General features: G+C 48.7%; 3 protein-coding genes across 3 annotated transcripts; 2 read left to right on the forward strand and 1 right to left on the reverse strand.

Moving 5' to 3' along the window:
- Positions 1–624: 624 nt before the first annotated feature.
- On the reverse strand, positions 625–3,751 carry TRUGW13939_00156 (uncharacterized protein; the record flags this gene model as incomplete). The annotated part of the gene is made up of 2 exons (XM_035483371.1): positions 625–3,383; positions 3,475–3,751. 2 exons carry the CDS (start codon positions 3,749–3,751, stop codon positions 625–627), a joined length of 3,036 nt encoding a protein of 1,011 aa, XP_035339264.1.
- Positions 3,752–5,461: 1,710 nt separating this feature from the next.
- Positions 5,462–12,367, forward strand: TRUGW13939_00157 (uncharacterized protein; the record flags this gene model as incomplete). The annotated part of the gene is made up of 3 exons (XM_035483372.1): positions 5,462–6,212; positions 6,274–12,257; positions 12,311–12,367. 3 exons carry the CDS (start codon positions 5,462–5,464, stop codon positions 12,365–12,367), a joined length of 6,792 nt encoding a protein of 2,263 aa, XP_035339265.1.
- Positions 12,368–13,509: 1,142 nt separating this feature from the next.
- Positions 13,510–15,236, forward strand: TRUGW13939_00158 (uncharacterized protein; the record flags this gene model as incomplete). Its single annotated transcript, XM_035483373.1, has 5 exons — positions 13,510–13,711; positions 13,777–14,159; positions 14,218–14,277; positions 14,335–14,589; positions 14,643–15,236. The coding sequence occupies 5 exons, from the start codon at positions 13,510–13,512 to the stop codon at positions 15,234–15,236; spliced, it is 1,494 nt and encodes a 497-aa protein (XP_035339266.1).
- Between the last annotated feature and the right edge of the window lie 26 nt (positions 15,237–15,262).

A 15,262-nucleotide genomic window follows, 5' to 3' on the forward strand; every position in this document is an offset into this window, starting at 1 on the left:
AGAAATGTAGGAGGGCAGTCAACTAGCTATATAATAAACAGCCCTCCTCTCAAACTGTTGCACTTCTTCTATTTCTGTAACCGCCGACCTGATACAGCTGCCCGAGACTATCCAACGACGCTCGTCCAATCGATCCATCTAAGAAGCCTGTAAGCGCCGGGCAAATGCAGCTGTCCGCATCCAATCGAACCAAGCAGCCGGTAGGACTTCGAAACTCCAGTGGCATTCTCAATTAAACTGTAGCTATTATTAGCTCACAGAGGTTTTAACATTAATTGGTCAACCCAGGTTGCGTCGGAATCATGATGTTGTTAGCACGTCTGTTAATGTTGTACACAGTAATTGGGTACGACTTACGCGTTGAAACAAAATATTGATCATCGATGTAATTAGCTAGTCACTTGGCTAGTCATTAAATAATAGGTTTCTATAATACATAGCATAATAGTACAGGGGTATCTGATGCAAAGTAAAATAAAGGTCGCTCCACGCGACGGCAAACTTCAACTTTCAACTGTTTTTTGTATAAGGTTTCCCTTTTTCCATTTTTTTTTAATATTCGCGTTTCCAATGCAAAATGTTTCGTAGACTTCAGTACGAGCGTCTTTCGTAAGTCTGATATTTTCACGGGTAAATTTCGTTGTCGATGTCGTTGCGGAATACCATTTTCGGTTCGCGAGCAGACCTGCCGCGCATGTCTTTCACCTCCTTCAATACCTCGCGGAATCCTTCTTCAATGTTACTCATTCGAGCTAAAACAAGTCTCCCAAGAATGTCGTTATCAGGTGCGAGCTGAGTGGCCAAACTGGAAGGTAGAACACCAGGCTCGCCCATGTCCGACCCAATGCGGTGGATGTTAGGAACCGACATGAATTCTTGTCGCGGGGGAAGACCGGGCCTTCGAGTTTCGGTACGTTTCAGAGGCGATGATGGACCAGGTAGCGAATCGTCGGAACTGTGGTCAGCATCACCTGGGGCCCTGTGGAGGACGGTAACGCCAGAGGGATTGCGCTCGTGATGACGTGGTCTATGCGGACTATTTTTGCGCGAGGTGTATACAGCAGTAGATGGGCGAGAACTGAAGAATTTTGGTGGGGTCTTATTGCTGTTCTTTTCGCTGGACCGAGGTGTCCGTTCCGGTTTTTTGGATTCAGTTTTCGAGCCGTGCATTGACGATTGTCCCAAGTCCGACTCATCATCGTTGTTCTCATCACTGGACTTTTCATCATCGCCCTCAACATCAGTTGCGTGGGAGGCACGTCTTGCCATGTGTGTTGCTGAGCCATACAAAATCGAGTGTTCAGGTACGGGGCGAAGGCTGCTATAGCTGATGAATTCCTCGGGGTCAGATGCGGCAGATCGTGTCGTCTCGGTATAGTTACGGCGTAAAGTTGAGCCCATTTTGCGAAGAGCAGGATTAAATTTAGGAATGTGATCTTCAGCATCCATGCCTTGCATCCAATGGTTCACCATTGTGGACTTTCGACTTCTGGTGCGGCTCTCGCTGGTGCCTTGCAATGGCTCTTGTCGGAATGGTGTACGGAATAGCTCTTCCAAAACCCGGTCTTGCTGATGAGTGGCGATAGACGGCTCACGAGTGAGACGATTAAAAGAGTCGAAGCGGCTAAGACGTTTGTTCCTAGCACGCAGGACAGTTGTAGAACGGCCATTAGCACGAGGAGCGCCTTGGATCAAATCAGCGGGATCAATTATTCGTGGACAAAGAATTATCTTTTCGTAGAAGCAAATTGACCACAAGATGGGAAAGTGGGTCATTTTAATCAGGGTGCGATTGAGCTTGACAAAGTCGCGGAACGGGATACAGTATCTCAAGGGTGATACCAGCCAGCCGATGATGTTCGAAGGTGCGATATAGGAGAATAGCGCATCTGATTTGACCATGGAGATGGTGTTTATGGCGAAGACGAACTGATGCTCTTCGTTGGCATTTTTCACAATGGCCATGAAAGAATTGGTCAGGACGGTGATTAGAATCGTCACAACGACAAAATGACAAATGAAGAGAAAAAGAGTCAAAATGACGCGTCCGATAATGTTTGACTCTTCCCAGATACTCCAAGCCGTGGGGGTAAACCCCATTAGTATCTGAAACAAAGCGTAGACTACTTCCGGAGGTGACTGGGACGAGTCAGGCGAAAAAGAAAATGCGACTAGAAAGCCACTACAGGCAACGACAATCAACAAGAACACTGCCATGAGGTCTGCGGCCATGATGCGGAATGCGATCAACAGTTGGGAGAAATATCTGTAGTGGTCGAGGACTGAGAACAGGCGTGGAAAGAGAAGAATGGCACTTGCTGATAAAATATCATATGCCTGGCGCACAACTTTCAGGTGGTCAGGATCGGGCATTGCCATTCCGTATAGACGAAGTATTGCGTAGCAGAAGAGTAGCAACAATATGCCGAGGTCAAAAAGATTCCAAAAACTCATGAGGTATAAGCCGAAACCCTGTTCGTTGAAACCAACGATTTCGTCGAGGATAAAACCGGCGCTCCAAAACCAGAAGATTACCTCAACGGTGGTAATGTGCATAGAACGTTCGGCGAGAACAGCGAGGTAGAGACCGAGTAGGACCGCAAAGGAGATGGTGGAAAGAAACTGTCTATAACGGGGAACCCTGAGCCGGGACAGTTTGAATAGAGACGCATCACGCGGATCATAGAGCGTGGCGGTCCTGCGCGGATACTCTGGAGACAGAACGGAGGAGGATGGGTGCTTGTTGTGCTGTTGGACTCCAGTAGGATTGGTCGATCCGTAAAGAGCGTGAGAACGAGAAGCTGCAGTACGTTGTGGACGGTGTAGGTTATCGGCGGCCGAGTGGAAGACAATAGTGCCAGCCCAGATAGCTTCCAGATGCTGGACGACAAGGGGATGAGCGATGAAACGCTTGGCTTGGGCACGGATGGAAATTTCGAGACAAGAAATGCGAGCATGGCCCATTGCTTGCTTGTTTTTGGAGGAGCCATTCCACGTGGAGGCGCGCAAAGCAGTAGGGAAGAGACGGGGATCTTGTCCTTGGAGAGGATAAAAGTCGTATGAGAGAGCATCGATCAACTCCCGTGTGGTATATTCTCTCAGGAGTTTGATGGCCAGCAGCTCGGCAACAAGGGCCCTGGTGCGACAGGTTCCGCTGTTTCCTGGGTTTGTTTCGGCTTCCTTATTAAACTGGAGGCAGTTTGCCATTAAGGCGTAGAGAGTGGATCTGTCGAAGTGGCATTCTCTGATTTGCTGCTGGATCGGCTTGAGGAGGAATTGGGAGATTTGGGGGGACCGCAGCTGGTCCCAAGTCAGGGTAGTCTCGCATCGCACCTCAATCAGGAGGCGAATGGAGTGGGTAGTGGTGTATACTGGGATGAGGTCTGGAAGCCAGTCAGCCTAAGGCACCAACAGTAAGGTGTCGAGGTGTCGAGGTCGTAGTGATGCATGACGTCATAGGAAGTCTTGGCTTACCGAGGTGAGGTGAGGAGAAGATCGGCAAAAGAGGGCCATGGACGCTGTCGTCGTCGAGGACAAGCTCGTCTTGCTCATCATCGCCGTTCTCGTCGTCAAGGTGTTCATTCCAGTCGAAAGGAGCGGTTGGTGCAAGACTGTTGTCGTCGCGCAGAATGCTCTGCAGAAAGGGCGTTGTCTCCTGGGCGGCTGGAAGGCCAGACGCAGACATGGCGGGGTGATAGGGGTGAAAGGAATGCCAGCGGGGCTTGCGAGGACGCAAAAGCGAGGCGAGCATTGTGGTGATTTGCTCGGCCTGGCTTCTAAGTCTGATAGCATGAAGAGAAGCAACACAATGCCGCAGCGAGAGAGCTCAAAGCAACAGCGACACGGTACTCAAAGAGATGCGACGCTGAAGGACAAAGAAAAAGAGGTAGAGAAAGGTTATCGCGTACCCTACAATGAGGGACTGTTGAGGGTTTGAGTATCAGTAGTAGTAGTTGTGGTAGCGTTGAACCAGTAAGACGTTCTAGGCAAAATCCAAACAGTTCGCATGAACGGGGGAAGAGGTGATTTGCCAGCTGCAGCGGGAAGGAAGGAGCTCCTGCAGGCTGCAGCCCGGTGCACGTGCCGCAGTGCCAAGACCGGATCTTGTTGCAACAACGCGGTGCGTTCCTGCCCCACTTCTCTTACTGTTCAGGTTCTTGCAGCGTGCATCTGCATCAGCTTACCTCTACTTGGTGCAGTATAACGGTTTATCTGGGCGCTTACTGCTGCGCCAACTACAGAAAGTACACGCCGAGAGGCATTCGCATTCCGGAAAACGACGTGTCGCTCACTGCTCACCGCTCACCGATCTTCGCAGTCAGGTGCTGTGCCTCTGCCTTGATTCATCCCGCTAACTGCATGTCAGCTGGTGAAGATGACCAAAGTCTAATAACACATGCAGCTTGACTCTACCGCGGGCCGTTGCTTGGTCTGATGTTGTCATGTGAGACAGGCTGGATTTGGCTCTTTCCTATCATGCTCTTACCAATTTCCTATAATCAATTATCGAGGCTCTCGCGTATGCAAATTTTGATTACTCAAATGTCAAATATATTTATGTCCATTGCAACAGCAGAAGTTGATATTAGCTTGGGGCCATCAATTGATACTCTAGATGTCCCTAAACCATTTTGACTACAGCCGAATGGTGACTCGATATATATGTACAATATATATGTAGCCAGTGCAGTACAGTGAATGACTCTGGGTCATTAAAAGTTGTAATTAAACTATAGTCTATATATATTTGATTTTCTATACCTTCAATGTTATGGTTTAATACTAGCGTCTATAGTAGGACTAAAATAAGCTGTTCTTACATGGATTCCAAGTATATAGGGCCAAAACTACCCCGCCATGATATTTTACAATACTACGGTACTACCATGAGTTTATTTTGACGGAGCGCCGGCTTCCAGAGGTGAATAATAATGAGCAAGAACGGCACCACCACGACACCTCGCGGAGCCGGTACGCGCCTGCCAGGGCTGACAGTTGCTGCTGTTTGCGAGTGTCAGACTGACAGTCAGACTCTCAGACCGCCATCTGCCGCATCGAGCACGCCATGCCTGTTCCGGCAGGCGGTCGGATAGTGGTTCCAGGTGGCCGGCGGCTGCCCTGGCATGCGGGCTCACTATTGGCTGCGTGCAACCCGCAACGGCCTAGCCCTGGCGCAATTGCTGCCAATCAGAGACCGCAAGCATGGCGCGGCGGTGGGGCTAAATACACAAAATTTTATTCTGCCGGTAACGGACGACCCGAATTTCTTGCCCGCTGGACGGCGACAAAACTTTTTTTGCTTTTCTACAATCAATTGTGTTCTATCCATCCCGGTGCAATAGTGGCAGACAAGACGTCAATTCTCCTGATTCTTGGACGCTGCTCATGCTCTGGTAGAGATCCTCTCTGAACCTGTCCCTCTGAGGACCCCTCCTTCTTTCTGCTGCAGCAGACGAAAACCATGTCGCAACCCAAGGCTTTGGACACTGTCTTGTCCAACGCTGCTCGCGTGACTGACGATGCTGCTCCGGTCAGTCCCTCCGCTGGTGGTGCTGTCTCGTACAATTCCACTCGCGATCTGAAGCCGTTGCCCGTCATGCCGGCGACTGCCAATGGGTCGCCAATCCCCCCTGCCTCGTCCCCAATTGTGGGCAATTCCGAGAAGCAAGTCGTCTTGGAGCTGGAAGATGGCATCTCCTACCAGGGCTACAGCTTCGGTGCTGAGAAGAGCGTCGCCGGTGAACTCGTCTTCCAAACCGGAATGGTAGGCTACCCAGAGTCTATCACCGATCCTTCCTATCGCGGCCAGATTCTGGTCGTCACATTCCCGTTGGTTGGAAACTATGGTGTTCCTTCCCGAGATACCATGGACGAAGTCCTGAAAGACCTTCCTAAATACTTCGAATCGAGCCAAATCCATATTGCGGCTCTCGTCGTTGCCACCTATTCCGGAGAAGGCTACTCCCACTTTCTGGCTCAGTCATCCCTCGGTCAGTGGCTCAAAGAACAGGGTGTGCCCGGTATCTACGGCGTCGACACGAGGTCTTTGACCAAGCGTATTAGAGAAAAGGGAAGCATGCTTGGTCGTTTACTGCTTGAAACTTCTACCGGCTCGGATGGAATTGCCTCCGACCTGACCTCCGCTCAATGGAGATCCCATTGTGAGCAGATTGAATGGGAAGACCCAAATAAAAAGAACCTTGTCGCAGAAGGTACGTCCCCTCTAGAAATAAATGTCCTAGTGGAACTATGCTAACTTTTTTTTATCTATAGTGTCTATCCGAGAACCCCGCCTCTTCACACCTCCGGAAGCTGTAGCTTTGAAGCACACCTCCGGCCGTCCAGTACGAGTACTTTGCTTAGATGTGGGTATGAAATACAACCAGCTCCGCTGCTTACTGTCACGCGGAGTCGAGGTTCTGGTCATTCCTTGGGACTACGACTTCCACACCCTCGCCGGCAATGAGTACGACGGTCTTTTTATATCCAATGGTCCAGGTGATCCAGCTACCATCTCGACTGCGGTAGCAAACATTTCAAAGACAGTCTATGAAGGCAGAATCCCTATTTTTGGTATCTGTTTGGGACACCAGCTCCTGGCCCGAGCTGTCGGTGCAAGCACCACAAAAATGAAGTTTGGTAACCGCGGCCACAACATTCCTTGCACCAGCATGGTCACCGGAAAGTGTCACATTACTTCTCAGAACCACGGATATGCTGTCGATGCTACTACACTCCCAGAAGGTTGGGAAGAACTGTTCGTCAATGCCAACGATGGTAGCAACGAAGGTATTCGCCACGTTGGCCGCCCTTTCTTCAGTGTCCAATTTCATCCCGAAAGCACTCCCGGTCCTCGTGATACCGAGTTCCTCTTCGATGTTTTCATCAACACCATCAAGACGACACTGGCTTCATCAGAGGCTTTGAAGCAGCCCGTGGCTTTCCCCGGTGGCTCGCGCGAGGAGAACGAGAAGAAGACTCCACGCGTATCTGTCAAGAAAGTCCTTGTTCTGGGCAGTGGAGGTCTTAGTATTGGTCAAGCTGGAGAGTTTGATTACTCAGGCAGTCAAGCCATCAAAGCTTTGAAGGAAGAAGGCATTTACACTATCTTGATCAACCCCAACATTGCCACTATTCAGACCTCCAAGGGTTTGGCTGACAAGGTCTACTTCCTTCCCGTGAATGCCGATTTCGTGCGCAAAGTCATTAAGCACGAGCGACCTGATGCAATCTATGTCACTTTTGGTGGCCAGACTGCCCTCCAAGTTGGTATTCAACTCAAGGATGAGTTTGAGGCACTTGGCGTCAAGGTCTTGGGTACTCCGATTGATACCATCATCACCACTGAAGATCGTGAACTATTTGCCCGAAGCATGGAATCCATTGGCGAGAAATGCGCCAAGTCCGCCTCCGCTTCCAATATTGACGAGGCTATGAGAGTAGTAGAAGATATTGGATTCCCCGTCATTGTTCGCGCCGCCTATGCTCTTGGTGGTCTTGGTAGCGGTTTCGCTGAGGACCCCACTGAGCTGCGAGAACTTTGCACCAAGGCTTTTGCGGCCAGTCCCCAGGTCTTGATCGAGAAAAGTATGAAAGGCTGGAAGGAAATCGAGTATGAAGTTGTCCGCGACGCCCGTGACAACTGTATCACAGTCTGTAACATGGAGAACTTTGACCCTCTTGGCATTCATACTGGTGACTCCATCGTCGTCGCACCTTCACAGACTCTTTCAGATGAGGATTACAATATGCTGCGCACAACTGCGGTTAACGTCATTCGCCACTTGGGAGTTGTTGGTGAATGCAATATTCAATACGCTCTTAATCCGTTCTCAAAGGAGTATTGTATTATTGAAGTGAATGCTCGTCTATCCCGTTCTTCAGCCCTTGCTTCAAAGGCTACTGGATACCCTCTTGCATTCATTGCCGCCAAGCTTGGTCTAAACATTCCCCTGAATGAGATCTCGAACTCGGTCACCAAGGTGACCTGTGCATGCTTTGAGCCGTCTCTTGACTATGTTGTTGTCAAGATTCCTCGCTGGGATCTTAAGAAGTTCACCCGTGTTTCCACCCAGCTTGGTTCATCTATGAAGAGTGTTGGTGAAGTCATGAGCATTGGCAGGACCTTTGAGGAGGCCATTCAAAAGGCCATCAGATCTGTCGACTTCCACAACTTGGGCTTCAACGAAACCAGCGCCCTGATGTCTATCGACACTGAACTTCAGACCCCTTCGGATCAACGTCTTTTTGCTATTGCGAACGCCATGCACAGCGGATACTCTGTGGATGACATCTGGAAATTGACCCAGATCGATAAATGGTTCTTGCGCAAACTCAAAGGTCTCAGTGATTTCGGCAAGACGCTCGCAACCAACTACAATGCCACCAATGTACCGATTAATCTGATTCGCCAGGCGAAACAACTTGGCTTTTCTGATCGACAGCTTGCCAAGTTCTTGAGCTCAAACGAACTCGCCGTGAGACGTCAGCGCGTGGAAGCCGGTATTATCCCCGTCGTCAAACAGATCGACACCGTCGCTGCAGAATTTCCAGCTTTCACCAACTATCTTTACTTGACATACAATGGATCCGAGCATGATATTGACTTTGAGGATCATGGTTTCATGGTGCTTGGCTCGGGCGTCTACCGAATCGGTTCTTCTGTCGAATTTGACTGGTGCTCGGTTAGAACCATTCGGACGCTCCGTGAACAGGGCCACAAGACTGTCATGGTTAACTACAACCCTGAGACTGTGAGCACTGATTACGACGAAGCAGACAGACTGTACTTCGAGAACATCAACCTAGAGACAGTCCTCGACATTTACCAGCTGGAATCATCCAGCGGAGTGATCATGTCCATGGGTGGCCAGACACCCAACAACATTGCCTTGCCATTGCACCGTCTCAACGTTAAGATCATGGGAACTTCTCCCGAAATGATTGATAATGCTGAGAACCGCTACAAGTTTTCTCGAATGCTTGATCACATCGGAGTCGACCAGCCTGCCTGGAAGGAGCTCACAAGCATTGAGGAAGCGACTTCTTTCTGTAACAAGGTCAACTACCCAGTGCTTGTTAGGCCGTCTTATGTTCTTTCCGGTGCCGCGATGAACACTGTCTATTCACAAGATGACCTTGCAAACTATTTGAACCAGGCCGCTGAAGTCTCTCGAGAACACCCAGTAGTCATTACGAAATACATCGAGAATGCCAAGGAAATCGAGATGGATGCTGTGGCTCGCAATGGTGTCATGGTAGGCCATTTCATCTCTGAACACGTTGAGAATGCCGGAGTCCACTCTGGTGACGCGACTCTTATTCTCCCTCCACAAGACTTGGACCCCGAGACCGTCCGACGCATTGAAGATGCTACGCGAAGGATTGGAAACGCCCTAAACGTGACTGGTCCTTATAATATTCAGTTTATTGCAAAAGACAACGATATCAAAGTCATTGAATGCAATGTCCGTGCCTCTCGATCCTTCCCATTTGTGTCGAAAGTCATGGGCGTCGATTTGATCGAGATGGCCACCAAGGCCATGATTGGTATCCCTTTCCAGGAATACCCTCCAACCAGCATTCCAAAGGACTATGTTGGCGTCAAGGTCCCCCAGTTCTCTTTCTCTCGTCTCTCTGGTGCCGATCCTGTATTGGGTGTTGAGATGGCTTCTACCGGTGAAGTTGCTTGTTTTGGCCGCGACCGCGCTGAAGCTTACCTCAAGGCTTTGGTGTCTACCGGTTTCCGTCTTCCCAAGAAGAACATCCTACTTTCTATTGGGTCTTTCAAGGAGAAGCTGGAGATGCTTCCTTCAATTCAGAAATTGCACAAGATGGGCTACAATTTGTTCGCCACCGCTGGTACCGCAGATTACTTGAAGGAGCATGGCATTCCTGTTAAATACCTGGAACTTCTTGCTGGGGAGGAAGAAGACCTGAAGTCGGAATATTCTCTCACCCAGCACTTGGCCAACAATCTCATTGATCTGTATATCAACTTGCCATCCAGCAACAGATACCGCCGTCCTGCCAATTACATGAGCAAGGGTTACAGGACTCGTCGTATGGCTGTTGATTACCAGACTCCATTGGTTACCAACGTCAAGAACGCCAAGATTCTGATTGAAGCTCTTTCACGAAAGTTTGAATTGGAGGTTCTCACCATTGACCACCAGACAAGCCACCGTACCATCGTGCTCCCTGGTATGATCAACATTGCCTCGTTTGTTCCAGGCATTGTTACCCCAGGCTCGAAAGACTTTGAGCTGGTCAGCAAGGCGTCTGTTGCTTCGGGTTTCACTATGATCCGTGTATTGCCTGTCGGTGTGGATGTTTCTGTGACTGATGCAGTTGCTTTGAATATTGCACAGCAAAACTCCAAGAGCGGAATGTTCTGTGACTTCAACTTGTCTGTAGCAGCTACAGCCACCAACGCAGAACAGATCGAGCAAGTCACTAGTGAGGTGGGAGCTCTCTACATTCCATTCAACCACCTTTCGGGCAACATCAACAAGGTGGCTGCCGTCACTAGCCATTTTGGAGCCTGGCCATCCAACAAACCTATGATTACCGACGCGAGGGCTACTGATCTTGCGTCGATCCTTCTCTTGGCTAGTCTACACAACCGCAACGTACACGTTTTGAACGTTTCGTCTAAGGAGGATATCAACTTGATTGCTTTGAGTAAAGAAAAAGGACTCAAGGTGACTTGCGATGTTTCGATCTACAGCCTCTTCCTCAGCCAGCAAGATTATCCTGAGTGCGCTGCGCTGCCTAGTGTGGAAGACCAGAAATCTCTCTGGGAGCATCTGAGCACCATTGATGTTTTCTCTATTGGAACCATTCCTTACCAGCTTGCTGGCAAGGAGGCCAGCCCTACAGTTGGCATTGCGGACGCTCTACCTCTATTGCTCACAGCAGTTGCCCAGAACAAGCTGACGGTTGATGATATCTCTAACCGTCTGTATCACAACCCGAAGAGCATTTTTGAGTTACATGACCAGCAGGATGCCTTTGTTGAGGTTGAAGTTGACCGCCCATACACTTTCCAAAGTGATGTGTGGTCGCCTTTCAATGGCAAGCCTATGAAGGGATCGGTTCATCGGGTGGTATTCCAGGGTAAGACATCTTGCCTTGACCGTGAAATTCAACCAGAGGCTGCAAAGGGCATCGACATGTCTGGCCACCGTATTGCGCCACCATCCCCATCGGTCAAGGCCTTCTCCCCTAGAGTACAACCCACGATTGGCCGCCGCTTCTCTACCAGCACACCGAGCAGACAAACACGTGCAAAGATTGGCGATACGGTACCTCATGTTTCTGAACTTGGGCCGCCGCTGTTTTCATCTCCTTCTCAGGTGTCACCGTCGTTGGTTGAACTTATTTCGCGGTCTACATTCAAACAGAAGAATATCCTTTCCGTTGAGCAATTCAACCGCTCCGACCTTCACCTTCTGTTCACTGTAGCGCAGGAAATGCGCCTTGGTGTTGAAAGACAGGGTGTTTTGGACATCCTCAAGGGCCGTGTATTGTGCACTCTGTTCTATGAGCCATCCACCCGCACATCTGCTTCTTTCGATGCAGCTATGCAACGCTTGGGTGGTCGCACGGTCGTGATTTCCACCGATCATTCCTCGACACAGAAGGGCGAGACACTGCAGGACACGATCCGTACCCTCGCATGTTATGGAGACGCAGTTGTTCTTCGTCATCCTGATGAGAATAGCGCCCACACCGCCGCCCGGTTCTCACCCGTTCCTATTATCAACGGTGGTAACGGTAGCCGTGAGCACCCAACCCAGGCCTTCCTCGATCTGTTTACTATCCGGGAAGAACTTGGAACTGTCACTGGTATCACAGTTACCTTCACTGGAGACTTGAGATATGGCCGCACCGTGCATTCGTTGATTAAGTTGCTCCAGTTTTACGATGTGCGCATCCAGCTGGTGGCTCCAAAGGCTCTCTCGCTGCCTGAAGAAGTCCGCAAGTTGATTGTCTCTTCTGGCCAGTTGATCTACGAAGCTGAAGAGCTCACCCCGGACATTGTTGCTCGCTCTGATGTTTTGTACTGTACTCGCGTGCAGAAAGAGCGCTTTGCTGATCTCGAAGAGTACGAACGGCTCAAGGATAGCTTTGTCATTGACAACTCTGTGTTGAAGAACGCCAAGAGCCATATGGTTGTTATGCACCCGTTGCCTAGAAATGCGGAGATTGGGGAGGAGGTTGACTTTGACCAGAGGGCTGCATACTTCCGCCAGGTGAGTCGCCCTTTTTTATTACGGAAGAGACTAGGTACTAATTATGATTACAGATGCGTTATGGTCTTTACTGCCGAATGGCATTGTTGGCCCTTGTTCTGGCACCTTGATATACTTTATAGATTTCTTTTTTTCACCAAAAAAAATCGTTTTGTCGGGTGGCCTATCTATGTTGTGTGGTTTTGCGACTTGTTTTGTTTTGGATGTACCAAAAAGTTTTTACACTCTTTTCACTCGTAGCAAAAATTAGCTTGAATCCCAGATATGACCTGTATTATGTATGAAATGGTGGTATTCGTGAATGTGTTATGTTTAGCATGTATACATTTGTATGTGTATGTGTATGTGTGTGTTTTTTGTGTTTGGTTGTGTTTGGCGTGTTTTTTTGCGTTTGCATAGCGTGGTGATTGGGATTGATTTGTATGTATCATTATATATTTATTATCATTTATTATCAATTTATTACATTAATTTGATTACTACATTCGTTATCCAGTGTCGAGTACTGTATACCTCTTTGTCGTTTGAGAAATAATTTGATTTTGTCCAAACATCAATGACTTGCTATGTACTCTGCTTCCTAAAGCGGTAAGTATCCACTTTCTGTTCTAGGCTAGACCGGAATCATCCATTTACTCGCTGAACTTTTCTTAAATTCTCAAATACTGTCTTTATTTGATATTTTTCAATTCCCGGTTGACGTGACTTCACATATGTCGGTGCTAATAGTGTTGCTTGCTGCTCATCGAGTCTTGGCATTGCGTGATTCCGTTGCTTTACTCGGACCTCAGTACTGTAGAGCACGATGAGTACACAGCCGGGACAGAATAATGGAGAAGTTAGTTTGAGTAGATTATTATTGTAGATTATTATTTGCACCGACCGATTATTATTGCAACCCCCGTTCCTGCTCTTCTGATCTTCAACAACATAAGCCCTTGGGCCTGTGGATCGTCACTTTTCTGGATAGTCTGATTGGTAGTTGAACAGCCCAAAGCTCGTCATTTGCAAGGCCGATTGCTCATACACTCTAAAACCATTAATGTTATTAATTCACGCTATTATTATTATGTTTTATTATGTTTTATCCGCAGTATTATTGCAAGAATATGACGACGTCGCGAGCTAGCCGATGTAAGCAGGTCTCGAGCGCAGTTATTAATTAATCCATGTGGGCTCTATAAATGTTCCCTTCTTACCCTTATCGAATGTAGCTCGCTCTCTGTTATTCTTCTTGATACAAGGACGGAAAATGGCGAGTCTTATTGAAAAAGACGGAGAACCGCCTTCGTCTTCGCCTACAGCGGAGCAAAAAGTGCCGTCTTCGGATATCACTCGCGATGCCGAAAAGCAATTTGATATCAATGAAAAGGCGCTGCTGAGGAAATTGGACTGGAAGCTTTTGCCTCCTCTCACGCTACTCTATTTACTATCATTTCTAGATCGAAGTAACGGTAAGTTGGAACAGCAACGATTTGAACTTGATGCTCGCAAAAGCCAATGCTAACGACGAAAACAGTGGGAAATGCTAAATTGGAAGGGCTAACAGAGGATGTCAAAATGACTGGAGACCAGTATCTCACCGGCCTTACTCTGTATTTCATCGGATACGTCCTCTTTGAAATCCCGTGCAATATCATTCTCAAACGCACGACTCCTCGGTTATGGCTACCCACGATCACGCTATTCTGGGGAATCGTGGCAACGCTTCTTGGTGTTGTGCACAACTACGCGGGCTATCTTGTGTCGCGCTTCTTCCTCGGTGTCACTGAAAGTGGCCTGTTTCCAGGCGTTGTGTTTTACTTGTCAATGTGGTATAAACGGAACGAACAGCATTTTCGAATCTCACTGTTTTTCAGTGCTGCTTCACTGGCGGGGGCTTTTGGTGGTGTGCTGGCTTGGGTGAGTAGTTGTTTTTCTCGGGTCATTATGAATATCGTATCTAATTTGTCACTGGCAGGGAATCGGACACATGAAAAACGTTGGAGGGTACCAGGGTTGGAGATGGATTTTCATCCTTGTTCGTTAGCTCCTGCAATGTGTACTACTTTGCTTAATTATTCTAACGAGTGTATAGGAAGGCTTGTTTACGGTTTTGGTTTCTGCCATTTCATATTTTCTGGTTTACAACTACCCTGCCACCGCCGAGTTCTTGACAGAAAAAGAACGTGAATTTATCCAATTCCGCCTGAAATACGACAGTGATGCTACCATAGACGAAGGGTTCACCTGGACTGCTGTTTTGAACGCGTTCAAAGACCCTAAAGTCTGGCTGTACGGACTCGGATTTCATACCGTTTCTCTGCCATTGTATACTTTGTCACTGTTTTTAGTAAGTTCATGATATCCCTCAGTTTTTGCGGCACGCTGACGTATAAAAAACAGCCAACAATTATTTCCGGACTGGGCTATTCCAGTGCGAGCGCTCAACTTCTGAGCGTCCCGCCATACGCCGTCGCTTTTGTTCTAGTAGTCACCGTTGCGATATTATCAGAGCGAACCCATCGCCGCGCACCATTCATCATGGCCACTTCGGCCCTCGGCATAATCGGATACATCATCTTGCTAAGCGCACCCAGCCCGGGGAGCTCGTACGTCGGCATTATCTTCGCAGCCGCCGGAATCTACCCATCGACTGCGATTGTGCTCTCGTGGCCGGCCAATAACGTCTCTGGTCAGACGAAGCGTGCTGTGGCCAATGCGATGCAGATATCCATTGGTAACCTCGGAGCTGTAATGGGGACGCAGCTGTATCGCTCTGAATGGAGTCCGCGGTACTTTGTCGGCCATGGCGTTGCCCTTGCGTATCTAGCTGCGAATATCGCCGTGACTGGTACTTTGTGGCTTGTTCTGAACAGGGAGAATAAGAAAAAGGAGGAGATTCGACGTAGTCAGGGAATATCTCCACTAGAAGAAGTTGGTGCAGCCGAAGGGGCGTTCTTGGGTGATGAGGACCCGAGATGGGTGTTTCAAACATAGCTTTAACACTGTATTATCCTAGAGTG

Source organism: Talaromyces rugulosus, chromosome I (assembly GCF_013368755.1).
Source record: "Talaromyces rugulosus chromosome I, complete sequence".
In the NCBI taxonomy this organism is placed as follows: Eukaryota; Fungi; Ascomycota; class Eurotiomycetes; order Eurotiales; family Trichocomaceae; genus Talaromyces; species Talaromyces rugulosus.